Source organism: Xiphophorus couchianus, chromosome 24, assembly GCF_001444195.1.
Source record: "Xiphophorus couchianus chromosome 24, X_couchianus-1.0, whole genome shotgun sequence".
NCBI classification, from domain to species: domain Eukaryota; kingdom Metazoa; phylum Chordata; class Actinopteri; order Cyprinodontiformes; family Poeciliidae; genus Xiphophorus; species Xiphophorus couchianus.
In genome coordinates, this window is record NC_040251.1 from 9,701,951 (window position 1) to 9,719,959 (window position 18,009).

Sequence of the window (18,009 nt, forward strand, 5' to 3'; positions counted from 1 at the left end):
CAGATGCTTCACATGCTTTTTCACACTAAAGTGATGGCAAGAAATAACACATTAAGATCCCAAAATGGCCTAAGGGCAGCTCTTTGACTGTTTTCTGCACAATGATATCTAGCAGACCGACTTTTAGACATTTAGTAGCAATGCCAGAATGCATTGTAGCTGATAACTGATAAAATATTTGTTACCTGTGAAGACCTTGGAGGGTTTCATGAGAGCAACAAACCAGAAGTGAGCAGATATGAAACATTATGACTAAAAGCACAAGACCAGTCCAGTTTCAAAGTTCATCTCCTAGATAAAAGTTGCTCTCCTTCTAACTTCCATTATAACATCTTGACAGAACAATCTTGCACATAACTCACTCTCCAAGTAATTTTATCAAGCTATTTATACATGTCAGGAAACTTTCAAATGTTTCCAAATGAAGCAATATTCAAACTTATGCATAATTCACAAATATGCAAATAAAATCAAGATATGAGTTTTGTTCAAATATCAATTATTTATTAAATATACCCAGTTACATTAAACCAGGTTTAGTAGTGTCCTCAGACTTATTCAAAATTACGGTAGATAACTGTAACCCTTTTTCTGTTTTTATGATATACAGATTCCATAAAAGTTTTGTTTGTTGTTGAGCAGATGCAACTAAATTTTTTTATTTTTTTTAAAAAATGCTTAATTTCATGAATCTTGTGCCCCACCAGAAGTTAAAGTTTACCAGTTTTGGCCCCTGGGGCAAAATGTTTGGACACCACTGGCTTGGTTCATTGCAACAATGAAGGTATTATAAACCTAATTTATTAATTTCGCAAAACATAATAAAGAATACCCCAATTAGCACTGTTTTTTGGTCCAAATAAAGGTACCAATTTTTACATAAATACAAGAAACAAATTATTTAATACATCTTTGTCCTGAAATAAAGCCAACGGTTACAGTTTAAACATTTATGTAGCCTGGGTCATGTTGTACATGTCGTACACAATGGGTTTTTGTTTAAAACTGTAAAACACAGGGAATTTTGAGGGGGAAAAACGCCTTTGCTTAGGGGTGCCATGTCCTACCAATCACTCTCCTCCTCTAAAGGGGCTCCAATGGCACCTGAGGGGGAAATCTCATGGCTGTCCTCCCAGAAAGCCTGCCGCACTGATGCCTGCTTACCATCTGCTCCCCATATGAGCAAAAACAGGCAATTGTCTCAAAAAAAGCCACCTCACACTGTCATCGAACTAATACACTTTAACATGTTTTTCAGGCTGCTGCGGACAGGCTCTCAGCTGAATCTGCAACGCTGGAGGCCACTGCATGCCTTCAGGAGATACCAGCAAATGAATGCGCCTGTGTATACGGTGCAGGTATGTTTGATATGTTTATCACAACTCTGCTCCGCCTCAGCATGGACTTGGCTTCTGACAGCAAAAAAGCAGAACAGTGGGACTCTGTCAGTGTTACGCATGCTGTAAATAACCCCTCCACGCCTTTGGTTTTATCATTTTGTGCGAATGATTCCAGGGCCCTCCAGTGTCAACAAGAAACGGCATTATTTTATGGCATAGAAAAGGAAAGAGATAAAAAGAGGAGCCAGGCAGAAGGAGGGGGGGGAAGAAAGGAAGATGGGGCTAAAAAAGGTCCTTCAGGGAACATGGTGTAAATGAAGTTCCAGGAATGACACAGGCGAGCAATGAGGCGTGGATGGAAAATATACGCTGCACATCATCGGATAGAGATGCCAGTGGAAATGGCTTCATTGAAGTGTCAGCCCTCATCCATCAATCAATCATCCGCAAGAAACAATAACGCTGCGGCGATGGGGCGGCTTTTATGGGGCTTACTCATGGGTATCGGAAACAGCACTTAAACGTAGTTCTGACACTGGGAGAAAAACAGAGAGGAGGTGCTCGGCTTATTTCACATTCAGGTAGGGCTGATAAAAAAGGGAAGGGGGAGGGACTCTGTATACACGGCCCCTGTGGCAATCGGCTTGGACTGAGGAGGTTTTATCTCCACTGCAGTGGTGGCATATGCTCCTCTTTTCTGTGTCCACCCTGTCCTTTGCAGGGCTGTTACTGAAGGGATGAAGGTGCTGCATTACAATGTGATTACTGTTGTGTATATACCTGTATATATATATATATATATATATATATATATATATATATATATATATATATATATATATATATATACTGTATATAAATATATATAAAGTACAGACCAATATTTGGACACACCTGTCTAATTCAATGGGTTTTCTTTATTTTCATGACTATTTATAAGGCAAGAAATCCCACTTATTAACCTGACAGGGCACACCTATGAAGTGAAAACCATTTCAGGTGACGACCTCTTGAAGCTCATCAAGAAAATGCAGAGTGTGTGCAAAGCAGTAATCACAGCAAAAGATTGCTACTTTGAAGAAACTAGAATATAAGGGGTATTTTCAGTTGTTTTACACTTTTTTGTTTAGTGCATATTTCCACATGTGTTATTCATAGTTTTGATGCCTTCAGTGTGAATCTACAATGTCAATGGTCATGAAAATAAACTCATTGAATTAAAAGGTGTGTCCAAACTTTTGGTCTGTACTGTATATATATATATATATATATATATATATATATATATATATATATATATATATTTACACATGGAAAAAATAGATTTTCTTTAGATTTTCTTATTTTCACATTCTTTAAATCAGTATCTGGTGCTCAGCTCTACAAGGTGATGTTTTATTGTTGTCCTATTTTAATTTTTTTTTTATTTTAATTTTCTGGTGTTTTTGTTGCATGTTTTTTATGGTTTATAACCTGAGTATAGCAACTTGTGTTACAGCTGACTGTATAAAAATGCCTTTTAAATATATGATTGGTTGATTGGTGTTTTGGATAAAGTTGTTCTATTTATAGTTGCTCTTGGTTCTGTGACTCGCTTGAGTAGTTTTTAGATTCAGTACACAGGTGATCTGTTCATCAGACTGGTAAAGTCATCATTCCAATAGTCCTGCATATAATAGCCATTCTGAATCCTGACTGTATTCACTCATAAATAACCTACACAGACCACAGGTATTGAAAACAGAAGACCTCATCTATCAGGCCTATATGTTCGGCGCTCTCCCAGCATGAAAATAATCAAAAAATGCTAAATGGTCCAACAGTCGCTTGTGCTGTGTGTGAGCCTTTTGATTTCCCCCAACCCAAGTCTCCTGATGGCTTCTCTGCAACATGAAACATGACACATCATCCATTATTCTGTACATGCGCCTTGCTATCTCAGCCCCGCTCCATATGGCCTCTGTTGTCTCCAGACACCCAAATCCCTCTCCTTAGGCCACGGGCTGTTTTTGTGGGAACCGTTACATCGCTCCCTCTTCCTCAGAGGGAATGGGGTGACGATGATGAGCGATCGCAGACACAGCAGACTTTTAGCCTCAAAGTCTGACAGGATGTTCAACAATTGACCATATAACTGCTGTGCTGGCCCAATTGCTAATTCAAGCAATTTGACGTTCTGGAGGCAACAATTATGAGTGATAAAAGGATTGAGAAGACTAAAGGGGAAGAAGAAAAACATACAGCCACATATGCATATAAAAAATATTCAATATCAAATGCTTCTATCTGCAAGTCTTAAACATAACCTTCTATAAAATCAAACATAAAAAATCCAGCATAAAACATTTCCAACATAAGGAATCTCTTAAATAAAATGTAAGTATTTGATGCAAATGCCTAGAATTTTAAGAGAAAGTAGTTCAACATGGCCTAATTTTTGTCTTAGTTTATTGCACATAACACTCACCCCTATGGTATTATGGGGCTTCAAGCAAAATTTTATTGGAATGGTTTATGACACAATTATTTTTTTGTTTTACTTTTATAATATTATTTTCATTTAGGAATCATTTAAAACAAGTACAACAAGCTTCCTTTTAACTTGCTTCTTCTGTGTAATTTAATGTCAGCACATTGACCTTCTGTAGCCTCACATCATGCCCAGAGTGATATGTGGTGGTGGCAGTATCATGCTGTGGGGATGTTGTTCATCCGCAGGGTCAGGAGAGGTGCGCAGAGTTGATAGGAAGATTCTAGACAATTCTACAGGAAATCTATTGGAGACTGAAAAACATAAGAGACAGAAGGAAGAGGTTCACCTTTCAGGGAGAGAGCTCACCTTAACACATAGCCACAGATGCAATGGAATAGCTTACTAGATATATAACCTGACTAGTATGTAATAGCAAAACTTGAAAATTGCTTTTTACTGACACTCTGTGTCCAAACGGAGGTTAAAATGTCAGTCTCTGTTTTTTATTATTGTTAATAAACCTTTATGTAACCAGATAAAAAACCCATTGAGATCCAGATCTGTTTCCCAGGGTGAAAGAAAGGTAGCAGCATATGTCAAAGCGGACAAGACAAATGGACAACAATAACAAAAACAAACATTAAGAATATATACAATTCAACCAATTTGAGAAATAAAGCACAGACGTCATCACACTTTATGTGCAAAGCTGGTAGAAACATAAGCCAAAAGACCTGGACTCGCAGCAGAAGGTGCTTCTACAAAGAATTCACTCTGAATACCACAGGCCACAGCTTTCATAACAAACCTCTGAGGTCTTCATAGAACAGCTGTATTCATACTTATATTTGACACAATTGAACTTTCGTTACTTGATTTACGTGATTTCTAAAGGCAAGATTACAGGAAAGACTGCTGAATACAAATGTACCCAACACTTTTTAGAAATGAAAAATTTTATTTAAAGTTTTCAGTTATAATGTGACAAAACTTTAAAAAAGTTCCAGTTGTATAAATACTGAAAGGCAATGATTCAAGCTTAGTTATATTATTGATAAATTTGCCACATTAGTGTTCAAGAACACTGACTCAAGCTGACACAAGCAGAACAAGTTAAAAAAATTATAAAATATCAACAATACATTCTAAACTTTAAACAGTAAATTATAGCTATTCATGAGTAATGTTGATATGATTTTTTAAATCACATATTGATTGTCTTTTTACTAAGTTCATTAGTAAATTAGTTCACTTTCATTGACCGGCAAAGAAAATTTTAAAAGTCAGAATCAAGTTTTTGACAAATGTTTTGAAATTTGTATTCTTATTGAGTGTTCTTGGATGCCCTCTTATGGCTGGAGGTTTTGTAACAGAAGCTAAGATTTTATTTGGTTATAATGTCTCTCTTGGCACAGATGTCCCATTAGGAATTAAAATATAAATCAAGCATGAAGTTTAATATTTATATTGCTAAATAATTTGTCTAAAGTATGATGTTGACCAGTACAAACAATAATTATTTTGCAGTAAAAATAATGATAGAATTGCACTCAGTCCCTGAAAAATTATATTCAGATCAAAATTGTGGCAGGAATATTGCATTTTCTGGAGATTGTATACTACAGTAAAAAAAAAAAAAGAGCAAACAAAACTATTCTTCCCTATTTTGGTCTTCAAATGAAGGGCACACATGACAATTACAATACTTATAGTGCTCTTATTTTTGCTATTCATAACCCTTAAAAGCAAATAAAAAAGTAGGCCTGAGCTTCACAAACAATGCAGATTTTTTATGAAAAGTATTGTTTGAGATGTAGGGTGTTCCTGGGTGCCCCCTACTGGTCTGGATGCCTGTAGCAGCAGCTTCATTTGCTTATGCCTTGGACTTTTTCTGCCTGCACAAACAACCAGATTGAAAACAAAGTTTTTACTCAAACATGTGAAACTGATTTCTTTAATCTATATTTTAAATGTGCATCAAAAACTTGATAAAAGTCTGCTTCCTGCAGAATGACAAAACAAAGCATAAGGGAAGAGAAGGGCCCGCGATGTCTAAAAATGATTGAAGTCAGACCAAGATTCTGGGAGAAACGTTACCTCTCCTCAAGCTTCTCGTGTTACAGAAAAAGATCCAGAACAGGAAGTAAGCAGAGGATGGGAAACAAAGTGTTCCTTATTTTGGCCTATTAACAAAGCTTTACATGAAAACCGTCACACTCTTTTGACGTGGGGATCGGGTGTAACAGGACGGATGTCATAAGCTGTTGTTGACTCGCGTCCTCAAGAACGCCTTTGCTCTAGGTCTGCCACAGTGTGAGGAAACATGAGGGTGATGCTAAGTGAAATGCTCATTTTGCGTTTGTGATTACCGAGGCCCATGGGCGATATGCACTAATGTGAGCTAATGCAATAGATTACACAGTGCAGGCCCAGGGGAACAGACAGCAAACAGATGTGGTCTCCTCAAAAAGGGAGGAGGGGTTGATGAAGGGGAGAGAGGAAGAATCGAAGTTTAAAATGTTCAGTGCGCAGAAGATTGTCTCTTGCAGTTTGTTGTTTACAGAATACACAGCAGGGATAAGTTTTGTCAGTCGTCTTCTTTTACAGAGAAAAGTCAACAATAGTGTACTGATGTCTCCGTTGATGAAGAGGCTTTTTCCAAACTTATCAGATTATTTTTCTTCCTTTTGCTTTTACAAATAGCAATTCAATAAATAAATATAATATTCTCCTGCTGTGCTGTAACACATATGAGACATCAGCACTTTGGGCGTAGGCATTACCATAATCTGTTAAGTTTTTTCTTTTTTTTGCAATAAGATTTACTTTTCAGAATGAAGGCAGACATATGTATGTAGATATATATACAGTATGATTCACTTTGCCCCATTGCTCTGTAATTCTACTCGAAGCTTAGTCACTCTGTAGGATTTTACAGCATACAACTGCACTGCAACTCTGCTCAAGAAACATATCACCGAAGGCAACAATCTAGACTGAATAAATACTGCCCTCTGGTGGTTAAAGCAAGAAAGTAAAGGTTAAAGTGAATTGGAGACAAAACTGTTCAACTTATGAAACTCAGAGCTTTCCAAGTTTTTTCTAGTCAATTCATGAGATGAATCTCAAAATTTCTGATAATTTTCTAGCAAACTTTTGGCAGAAATTTACTCCTACAATGGCCTTAACATGCCGTTGTAAGAACTTCTCTTTGTAGGTGGGATTACTGAAATAAATTAACAGTTTGAATATATTCAAATTTCCTGAGATGAACCAATTTAGGAGAATGCATAAAACTGGTGACTGCCTGAACTTGGATAAACTTGCCTTGCTTTGCTGCAAGTTTATCCTATGAATGAATGTAAAGCTCTTTGCTACTCAAAGTATCTCAAGAGAAAATGAAAGGCCAGACAGAGGAGGAAAACCTTGACAAGTTCTTTGCCTCTCATTTTTATTACTGAAATGTCATACAAATCTCAAAACAATAGTATCAATTTTACATTAAGTTTACATGCAAGCCAAATACAAAAACCCACATTTATCTCAGGCATTTCAATGCAACAGAAACACAAAATTACACAAGCGACGCCTGAGCATCAAGTAAAGCAGTTAACCTGAGACTCTTTTCTTCACAGTTCACATTTAATTGAATCATTAATCAAAACAGCTGCTTTTAGGTTGTTGTTTTTCCCAGGCACACACATAAAAGGTCATTTGAAACTACACACTTTCAAGACTGAATCTGCACCAATCAAATGACAAGGTTTGATCATTTCGTTACAAACCGTACCATGGTATGCAGCTGATGGATATGAGGCACTAGAGGTTAATGATTAAATGTACTCTTTTAAAAGAATCTTGTAACTAAAGTATTTTCTGCTTGAAGCATATGAAGTTAATCCACAACCAAAAATGTAGATGTAGTTGTGCGTCAGTGTGTTACGTGTGGTTTTGACGATTTCTGAAATACTCCATTTATCAAGGTACACAAGCTCAGTTGACGTTATAGCAACAGCAGCCTTAAAAATAATTAAGTGTACAGAAAGCAACATGAGGTAGAGCATCCAGAGGAAACAGTTTCTGTGGCCTGCTTGTAATCTAATGGACCAAGGCCATCAAACTTCTCACTCTGTGATGCTTCGGAAGAGACAAAAACAAAATAGTTTAATCGCTGCCTGAAGGCGAATGGAGCCGCCATGTTCACACAAACCCTGTCTCACATACAGGCAGATTTTATCTAATTTTAAGCACTGCTTTTGTTGTAACATAACCTGATATTTAAAGATTAGTGTGGGTAGAATATGACTTTAGATAAATGTTTAAATTGATAGCAATATCCCAGTGTACACCAAGTGGAGAGATATCTGTGCGCTTATCCCGTTTGGATAAGAAAATAACTGTATAATGAAATTCTCAGCCCCTGAAATATCCATACAACACAAAATGTCTTCTATTGAATCTACATTAAATTAAAGGCAACAAAGGCACAGTCTGAGCACAGTCTCTTTTTATAAATGCAGAAATTAAATACTTTTTCGATAAAGTTTTCCAAAATAAGGTAGCAGCTCTGTTTACATCTAGAAAAAGGGAAACAAAATTATATTGCGAATAACAAGTTTCAATCCAGTGAAGGACAACAGCAAAAGCAAGAAAAAAAGGTTTGAAGTTCAAAACAAATTTGTTGCACATATTTTCCAGTGGTTTACCTTTTTGCTTTTTACTTTAGGAGTTCTTGTCAGTGGTCCCGTAGCGCTGGTGTGGGAAAGAGGTTGAGGGGTCTCTCCTTGGAAGGCTGGGTAGGCTTGGTAAGGGTTGGTACAGTAGAGTTCTGGCCCCTGAGCAAGAATAGTTAATATTAGTTCTTCAAAACATGGATTATGCATATATACACACACACTGATGTTTAATTTCAGTAAAAATGTACAAAGTTTCCCTCTTAGTGTACAAATTAAAGACATACCAACTCTGGGGTTAGCCAGTCCTCCGTGACTGGGGTTTGTTGGTGTGCTGTGGTAGAGGGATGCCAGGTCATTTGGTGTGTAGTGCAGAAAGTTCATCATGTTCCACTCCGACTCCAAACTTCCCCCCAGAGATGCAGACCCAGTTTTTATTGGATACAGGGCCTCGGACGACGAGGATGGGCCTGGCCCCTGCGATGTGTTTCTTCCTGGAAGTAGCAGCCTACTGGGTCCGTCTAGTGGCGGTGCTCTAAAAGACGCTTTCTCACCAGTCTCAATCGCTCTGTTTGTTGGTACAGAAAGCTTCAATCTCTTGCCAGACGGGTCACCAAAATCCATTTGAGGGAGGCTCCCAAATCTGCTCGACAGACACAGGCGAGCAGCATCTGAGTGCCAAAGGGCGCCGCTCCTTGATGGGTAGCTCCTCTCGCTTACTCCCACTCTGTCCAGAGAAGCTGTCCTGTCCGCTACATACTTACTGCCTGTGTTGGTTTTCCTCGTAACCTCTGTGTACCTGGAGGATTCCTGGTTGGCATGGGACTCAGCATTTTGTCTGTAAGGTTGAAACCCTGGCGTGACGTCTCGGCCTGCTGTAGGGACCGGTGAGCACTTTGGGCCATGAGGCTGTTTTACTGGGAGACCTTCTGGAGGTTTGGAGGGTTGTGGAAGCGGGGATTTGGTCCGGCGAGGATGGCGTCTATCAGTGATCTGGAGAGGAGTAACGTCTTTCCCCTCCAGAGCAGGGGGGCAACCTGTATAACGTCTTAGTTTCACATTGCCTCCATATTCGTTCTTTTTGGCGTCATCTGATTTGTCTTTATGTATCAACCTTTTGTGCATTGTCAGAACCTCAGGGTAAAGAGTTTTATATGTGCAAAATGAGCATAAATTTGGCGTCAATGCACATCTGGCTTCGGCAGCTATAGAAACAGACACTTTCAACGACAGATTTAAAGGGGCCTCAGCGTTCTCGTTCTTTTCCTCCTTTTCCTTCTTCAGGTTAACCACTAGTTGTTGCTCTACTTGTACATCATTGCATTCTGTGTTTAGTTGCACAATATGCTTGTCTGGTTTGATGTCCAAGCTATCAAATCTAACCTCAGGTCTTCCATTTGCTTTTGAATCCCAGAGTTTAGGTCTGCTTGGGGCTGGACTACCATCAGGAGAAGGTAGTAAAGGTACAGATCTGCTGGAGGCTTCCACATATCGTTTGTCTTTGTGGCGACGATCATAGTGGTATTTTAGTGAAGTCTTCTGAGCGGCTGCGTAGTTGCAATAAACACATTTATAGGGTTTCTCACCTGGAAAATATGCAAATTAAATCGCTTTAGCTTGATTGCAGGAACCGCAGATTAATTTTAAAATCATGCCTTTTTGCATGCAACATAAAGGGATGATTTGTCACAAATTTAGATACATTTTAGACAAGAGACCCATACAAATAGATCATAATTTCCAAGCAGTAGAAAAATGTTTAAACTTTGTTTTTTTATAAATAAAATTTTCAAAGGTCAGGCATACATTTATATTCAGCTCCCTTTAACGATAAATGGCCTGCATTTGTACAGCACTTATCAAGTTTAAAGGTTTGATAAAGTCTGTGTTTATTTATTGAAGGCCTCAGGCCTTAAATTGTTTGAGAAAAAACAGCTTTGTGAAAAAACAGACCGTGTAGGATAAACCATTAGAGAAGTTTAAAGTAGGACTTGGTTATAAACAATATCCCAAACTGTGAATATTTGATAAAGCTCTGTTCAATCTAACTACGAAGGAGAAAGTATTGCCAAGCTGCAAACTTATAAAGATATGGCCATTCATCTAAACTGACCAACTGGGAAAGGAGAGCATTTATCAGAGAAGAGATATCAAGAGACCCTGACAACTCTGAAGGCGCTTCAGAGACTCTTAGCTCAAGTGATAGAAGCTGGCAATACGAAGGTTAGTTATGAAATCTCCAAATCTGGCTACTATGAAAAAGCAGCAAGAACAAAATCATTGTTTGCAGGTTTCCACAGGGACTACAGGAGACATAGCAAATGTGTGGAAGTGCTCTTGACAAACAAGACCAATGTAAAAATTCAAAATGCCATGTGGTGGAGATATTGTTCTTCAGCAAAGACAGAAAAGCTGCTCAAAGTTAATGGTAAATTAACAGGCAAATCCTGGCAGAAAGACAGTTACAGGCTGTGAAAGACTTCAGACTTGGGCAAAGGTTCACTTTCTAGCAGGATAAAGGCCATAAACAAACTGGTGTTCGTCACTTCTGACTGAGCTATTGTGCAAAGCAGAATGGGCAAAATATTTTTGTATCAAGATGTGCAAAGCTGATAGAGATGTGCACCAAAAAGTGCCAGGTATAGCTGCACCAAAAGTACTGCCTCAGGGATGCTAAAAAAGCATGCCATAGAATCTTCTTTCTTAAAAAAAAACAATGTATCATTTTCATCAATGTTTTCTGTTACACTCTCATAAACTCTCATTAAAAACCTTTAAACTTTTACAAGTTTGTGGTTGTGACATTACAAAATGTGGAACATTTTAAGATGTATCAATAATATTTTAAGGTTACAAATTAAAGCAAAATTGATATATAAATACCTGTGTGAGTTCTCATGTGAACTGTGAGGTAATAACTCGAACGGAATGATTTGCCACAATAGCTGCATTCTTTGGACCTGTATTTTGATCGCTCAAGACCATCCTCACCTGAAAAAACAACAACAACAAAAACAGTAAAGGAATATATAACCAAAAAAAAGTTAGGTGCAATTACCCATCTTGTCAGCAGATGGAGCACTTTGTAGCAGCCTAAACAGAGCTCCGGTTTTACCTGAAATCAAGTTTTCCTCCAAGGTCTCCTCGTGTGTTTCCTCTGCCAGGTCCTGTGAGACTGTTCTTGGCATTTTCACATCAGCAGAAGAAGTTGGACTATCTTCGCCACCTCTCTCACGCTTGTGGACCCTGGAGTGGAGAACCAACTGGTGATAGGTCCTGAATGTTTTGTGACACTCCTCACAAGTGGTTGGCCTCTCTTTGTCCTTATGTTTTTGCATGAGTGACCTCCGCGGTGGGTTGGAGGTTTCAGTAGCAGACTGCGGCTGAGACCGCAGTTCTTTCACAGTTTTGTCTCCTTGACCTTCTGACCATATAACACTCATGTCTTCTTTATCAGAGCCACAGTCTTCGTTGTCTGTGCTCAGTTCTTGACCGATATCTTTAGTATTATTAGGACCAACTGCTATCTTGCCCTTTGTCGCAAGCTGCCAGGCCTGATATGTAGTAAAGGGATCCAGCTGGGGAATCCACTTAGACGATCTTGCATTGTTTAAACTTTTATTTTCAGAGGCAGGCTGCAGGTTGAGACTACATAAAAAAGTTTTCTGTTTGTGGGACTCAGTAGCACCATCAATCTTCTCCTTGCCTTCATCTTTACCTAGCTCTGCCTCTCGGTTGTGAACCTTACTATGTTCTGCCAAACTGTCATGATCAGGGAAGAAAAACCCACAAACCATGCACATTTTGTAAACAGACAGGACCGGCTCCAAAGATGGCTCCTGGGTGATGCCATTAATGGTGAATGGGGCCTCCTGGTCCAGAACAGCCCTGCTCTTTGGTCCCGGTTTCACATGCATCTTCATGTGATTTTTCAAAAACCATGACTCTCTGAACCGCCGTCCACAAATGTTGCAACAGTACGTAAAGTAGTCCTTGTGCTTCCTCATGTGGGTCTCCAGTTCACTGGCATCGTGTGCCACCTGACCGCAAACGATGCAGCTAGGAGCTGCCGCCTCCTCCTGCACAGGTAGGACACTGGGTTTGGGCCGGGATCTCTCCCCGGGGACCCTGAACTCGGCATCGACCAGCAGCACCGTGGGTTCGTAGAACGTAGTGGGGTGATGTGTGAGCACGTGCGGGCCGAGCTCATCCTGATGCGTGAAAACCTGGTCGCAAAACATGCAAGATAGCTGGACATTGTCCTCAGACTGTAACATGGCCTTCGCAGTGCAAGCACTCTGCGGTGTCATGCTGCAACCAGGCCCTGGGATTCCTGCATTGTTACTAATCAGGATATCTTGGAGAAGGCCATCTGGGCTGTCCACAAACGGCAGTAAAGAGTGAGTTGGCATTTTCCTCTGAGGCTCAGCACACAGTCCAGAGGAGGAACCTAAAAAAAATTTAAGATTTTATTCATTTTGAAACAAGATTGGCCCATTAATTGCCCTATAATCAACTTTAAATATATAGGAACAACCTTCTAATACTGAAAACAGGAAATGCATCTGTTTTAAGCAATCAACTACACAGACAACTCATTTCCTCTCTGTACAGACCACTGATAAAAACTAAATGTTTCTTTATGTCACAGCAGACATTCCCCTAACCAGAAAAACTAACGTTAGTGTCTGAAAACTACATCAAGCACCACACTAAGCTGAAAGACTCAGTGTTAACATAAAATGTAGCCTTAATCTCAGGAAACTGTTTGGTTTACCAATTAGCTTACAGCTGTTAATACTAAAAATATGAATATTTATCACCAGTTTATCTTCTTTCTTTATCATTTCTCATGCTCATGTAATTTGTTTCTTGTTTTAATCACCTATTACATGGATTTCCTTATTTTAAATTCCTAAAAGATGAAAACAAGCAACACAAAGAGGCTTTTCCTGACCCATCTGGGATGGTCCGCTAATGTATAACATTAAAATCCTCTGTTTCTTTTACAGCATGTATATGGAGGTCCAGTGTATGAAGAAGTTCCTATTATTGCTCTGAGTGGTTGATATGTGGAGTAACTGGATCAACCATGTAAACCATTTCATACATATTAAACACAGACATGACCAAATTTCTTATGGGCTTTCCAATAATATGACATTTTTTGAATAACTAGAATATTTCAATACCAGTAGGTGCTGGTATTTTCTTCTTTCTCTGTCTTGTGAGTTACAGATTCCTCAGATAACAGTGGTCAACAGAATGCAGAAAAAGCATGTGAATCTTAAACTATTTCAATCTTTCTTCTAAATGCTGCAAATTAGCTAAAATAGTTCTTCTGAAGAGCAGCAAACCAAGAACACTGAATACTAAATGCAACTACTGCACAAGATAATCTCTCACTGCTTTGTTTTTTATGCAAAGAAGTAGGAGATGAGAGATAGACAGAAGACATAAAAAAGAAAAGTCATCCAAGCAATCATAGTGACTAATTATAAATCTGAAATTTAAAGTGAAGATTTCTACTGGAACTGATCAGTGGGGGGGAAAGGACCCAACTATTTTATAAAATATGTGAAATTTAAAACTTTTTTAGCAGAATGTTTCCACTTCCTATTTTTAACAGGTTACGATAAATGCTATTTTAGGAGTTTATTATTTATTTTTCAGCTTATATCTTTTTTATTCAATATTTTTGAAAAGTTATTTTAATTAAAAAAAAATGTTTTAAGATTACATTTAGTGGCAGAGCAATCTTAAAGACACTTTAAAATCTAACTTTTACTATGATAAATGCTTAGTTCAAGTGCTAGGTAGCTTAGCATTTTCTTAGCTTATCAATTAATTTTGTTCAGTTTGTATACAATGCACTGAAAAAAGCAAATCCAAATATTTTTTTTCCCCAATTAAAAACATGCTTTGTAAGGCAGAACTTAAATCTAAAATTATGACTAAAATTTAGTAAATTAAAAAGTTTGTTGTTAAAACATAAAAGTTTAGTGGGCTACAGCTTGACAACAAATTATTAAATTAGGACTAAAGCTAAATTACATTTTCATCAAAAGACTGACAAACTAAATGTGTCATTATAATAAAACAATTTTAATTTAAGTGTTTTATTGTTCCTGCTAGCAAAACCTAATGTAGCAAAACCTTGCATGAAAATGAATCATTATTTAAGAGGAAATGAGGTTAACAGGAAAATCCCAACTCTGCTTAAGATCAAATCCAAACTAAATCAAATCTAGACAATATTTAATAATTTTTGACACGAAGTTTATAACTTAATGTTATGCCACTTTATCCAGTTGACCTCAGGGTATACTTTCGATAACAAGCAGGACCTTGAGCGTTTTTGTTAGTTTCTTCTGCTTTTTTAAGTACACGCAGGCTTTGTGTTCCTGTTAGTCACCTTGTTATTCAAGAAAGCACAGATGTGGTTTAAGAGAGACCCTCAACGTTTATCGAGTCGCGAGGGGGGGATGCTACAAGTAGCAGTTAACTTTTATACAACTCAAACAAAAATAAATGTTTTATTTTAACAGTCTGGCTATTACGCTTCTATGTGTGCATTATAAGTCAAACACGAGGAGTTCATTTGGTTTTTTTTAAAAAGCCACACAGTTTTGTGTCACAATTTAACTTCAATAAAAACAACAACAACAAAGAATTCAGTTCAAAAGAGACGACAACGCGCATGCCATGGCAACATTAAACCGTTTGTTCTAAAACTTGAACCACAACAACACGCTAAGGTCACCGACATAATTTATGAACCCGTCGTGTTAAGTAATTTTGAGCATACCAGAAACAGTTAGGAAACATTTACCCCCCCCCCCCACCACCACCACTTTCTTGTCTGCTGTTCACGACTTGCGAGCAAACTGTGGAAACTCACCAAACAATACCTACCAAGTCCGAATTTCCGGATTAGTATTAACTATAGTGATATACTACGAGCGAAAAGGAAGGAGTGAGCCGCCACGCTGCTTTTTTTGCTGCTGCTGTTTGTGTCGGGTAGCTTCTTCATTTCACTCAGAGCTCTCTCTCTCTCTCTCCCTCTCGCTCGCCCCCTCTCTCTCTGTATGTGTGTGTGTGCTGGTGGACGGCTCACCTAATCAATTGTTTGAATGTGAATCATATTTGTTCTACTTGGCGAGTCCTCCTCCTCACTGCGTGCAGCTGTTGAGTTCTGAGGCGCGTGCGCTGTGCCACTCAGCTTCTGTCTCGAGGTAGCGGGGTGGGGGGGAGGTAGAGCGCGTGCACGGCGTCACCCCCTTCCCCATAAAAGAAGAAGAAAAAAAAAATCCCACACGACAGTCACGTGGCCATGAATGACAGAAAAATGACACATTGTAAAAAACACACTTAAAAATATGGGAGTAGTTATCTCTTTGTTATAATATTAATCCCTATAAAACATTTCTTTAATAATGGCGCAGGTAAGATTTCATTTTTTTACACTTATATCGGATTGTTTTCCAAAACTCACTATAACAGTTACACCTCTATACAGTGGCGTCCATGAGCTCTGCATTGTTTACTGCTTTGACTTTGCATGCTGCTAAAGCGTCCCGTTTTTAAGAAGAAAAAAGGGGTAAATTGTCACAATAAAGTGAATTAGTGTGCTGACACGAGGCTACGTGACACTTTGAGGTGTAACTCACCTAAACTGTAGTCCTTTCCTCCATTTTCATGTCATGCATCAGCTACCATGTGGAGGTGGGGGAGGGGTTCCTTAAACCTTTCACTGTTACATGAGGTTTCTTTTTCTTTCTTTCTTTTTTTTTTATAATGCAGATGCAGAAGCAGGTTGGCTGAGTTGTGGGAAATTTCATGTTCTTCCTATTTCATCAGCCTAACCCACCCAAAGGAGATCAGTTACAAATCCACTTTAATGTGATTCTACACACAGAAATATACTTCCTTACACAATGGGCATGATAAAGGATGATTTTATTATGAAAAAGCATTAACATATGTCACACATATTAAAAACACAGAGAAATCACTATTGCAACACAGATGTTTTGAGATAAAGAAGATCACATGCAGCCTAAACCCGCCCCTCCTCCACCTCTAAAAAAAAACTTTCCAAAGAAGACATTGATGCTAGCTCAACATCTTTCAGTCAATGGAGATATTCAGTAGACTTGTAGTGTAAACTCATCACGGAGACACCCTCTCCCTCCCCCGAAAGGAGAAAAAAAAAAAGAGGAAAACTTTTATCTGTAACCACTCCCGAGTAGAACATGGAACAAAGACTCCATTTGGCAAAACTATCTGAGGATTGCTAGCTCTTAAACTGCCTCCTGTTTTGCCAAGATATATTTAAAGATGTTTGGAGTTTCTTTGCTGCTACCTTACAGGTGGGGACAATGCTGTGTCAACTAGGTAGTGAAAACACGGGTAGGTTTACAGGTCTGGGTAAACAGTGTCATCAAAATGTGTAACCGAAAAATAAGCATGTGAAAAGATTAAGAAAAAATAAAACAAATAAATAAAATAGAAAACAAAACAAATTCGCCCGTTTACAGATTTCTTTAGTTTAAGCTGTTTTGTTACACTTAAATGTTTAGGATTGTCAAACAAATCATAATACCAGACAACAATGAGCAAATATACACATATATAAAAACTTTTTAAATTATTTTATCAAATAATGTATCATTAAAAGCGGAAAAAGCTCTTCAACGCAGTAAAAGTACAACTGTGCCTCCTTGTTAAATCATTAATTAACTTTGATTAACCACATTTTTGGAAAAGCTGAATTCAATTTCACTTGCCCCGCCCAGGTCTGGTTACTGCCTGGCTTGTAGAATCTAGAGCTCCCTTGATTAAAACCTGTCTGACAACATGAAGTTGACTGAAAGCTCTCAAAAAGCCACTTAATCAAAATCAATCAAATCTTATTTGTATAGCACATTTCAGCAGCAAGGCATTTCAAAGTGCTTTACATCATATCAAACACAGAAACAATGCAACATAGAATCAACAATCAAAACAAGACATTAAGTCAAGTTATATTCTGATTGGAAGAAATTAAAGAAAAGTTGAGAAACAAAGCCACTGACATCCATCAGTTTAGGATGGGCAACAAAAGTCATCTCTGAACTTTTGTGGCTCCAGCAAACTACAGTCAGATTTAATGTAAACAAATTGACACAACATTTAGCTAAACTTTTCTAGGAACAGGATTCATCCATCCAAAATTACTCCAGCACCACCATAATGGATGATCCAAGAAGTCAAGAATCCAGGGCCACCAATCGATTTGCCTCAGTTCAGGTCAGGACTTGCATAACTTGAAATATTTGATGAAACTGTGAATTTTGCTGCAGAATGGAGAATGGCCAGTGAGTTTGTGAATTTAAGCCCAAACACAGTAACAATAAATCCCCTCTGAATGGTTAAATTTGGAAGATTTATTAATAAAGAAAATGTAAGTGAGCAAACATTTTTCACTGTACATTCCAAAGCATCAATGACTTTTCGGAGGTTTGTTTTTTAAGTGTTTTCT

The 18,009-nt window shown here is 38.2% G+C and overlaps 1 protein-coding gene across 5 annotated transcripts; it reads right to left on the bottom strand.

Moving 5' to 3' along the window:
- Window positions 1-2,779: 2,779 nt before the first annotated feature.
- znf217 (zinc finger protein 217) lies at window positions 2,780-15,724 on the bottom strand. 5 transcript variants are annotated; one of them, XM_028011392.1, is made up of 6 exons: window positions 15,402-15,586; window positions 11,602-12,936; window positions 11,370-11,477; window positions 8,774-10,072; window positions 8,520-8,648; window positions 2,780-4,124 (listed from the first exon to the last, which is right to left on the bottom strand). In XM_028011392.1, exons 2-5 carry the CDS (start codon window positions 12,896-12,898, stop codon window positions 8,536-8,538), a joined length of 2,817 nt encoding a protein of 938 aa, XP_027867193.1. In that variant the 5' UTR covers window positions 12,899-12,936; window positions 15,402-15,586; the 3' UTR covers window positions 2,780-4,124; window positions 8,520-8,535. The 5 variants fall into 5 exon arrangements, with proteins under 5 accessions (XP_027867193.1, XP_027867194.1, XP_027867191.1 ...); XM_028011393.1 differs by lacking the exon at window positions 2,780-4,124 and adding an exon at window positions 7,233-8,390; XM_028011390.1 differs by lacking the exons at window positions 2,780-4,124; window positions 15,402-15,586 and adding an exon at window positions 15,604-15,724 and having other exon boundaries at window positions 7,233-8,648.
- Between the last annotated feature and the right edge of the window lie 2,285 nt (window positions 15,725-18,009).

Bases quoted from the DNA above. Each gene is read 5' to 3' on its own strand.
- znf217 (XM_028011392.1), bottom strand. From the start codon at position 12,898: ATGCCAACTCACTCTTTACTGCCGTTTGTGGACAGCCCAGATGGCCTT. The intron at 10,073-11,369 runs GTATTTATATAT...CATATTTTCCAG, and splicing joins TCACATGAGAACTCACACAG to GTGAGAAACCCTATAAATGT. The intron at 8,649-8,773 runs GTATGTCTTTAA...ATTCTTGCTCAG, and splicing joins ACTGGCTAACCCCAGAGTTG to GGGCCAGAACTCTACTGTAC.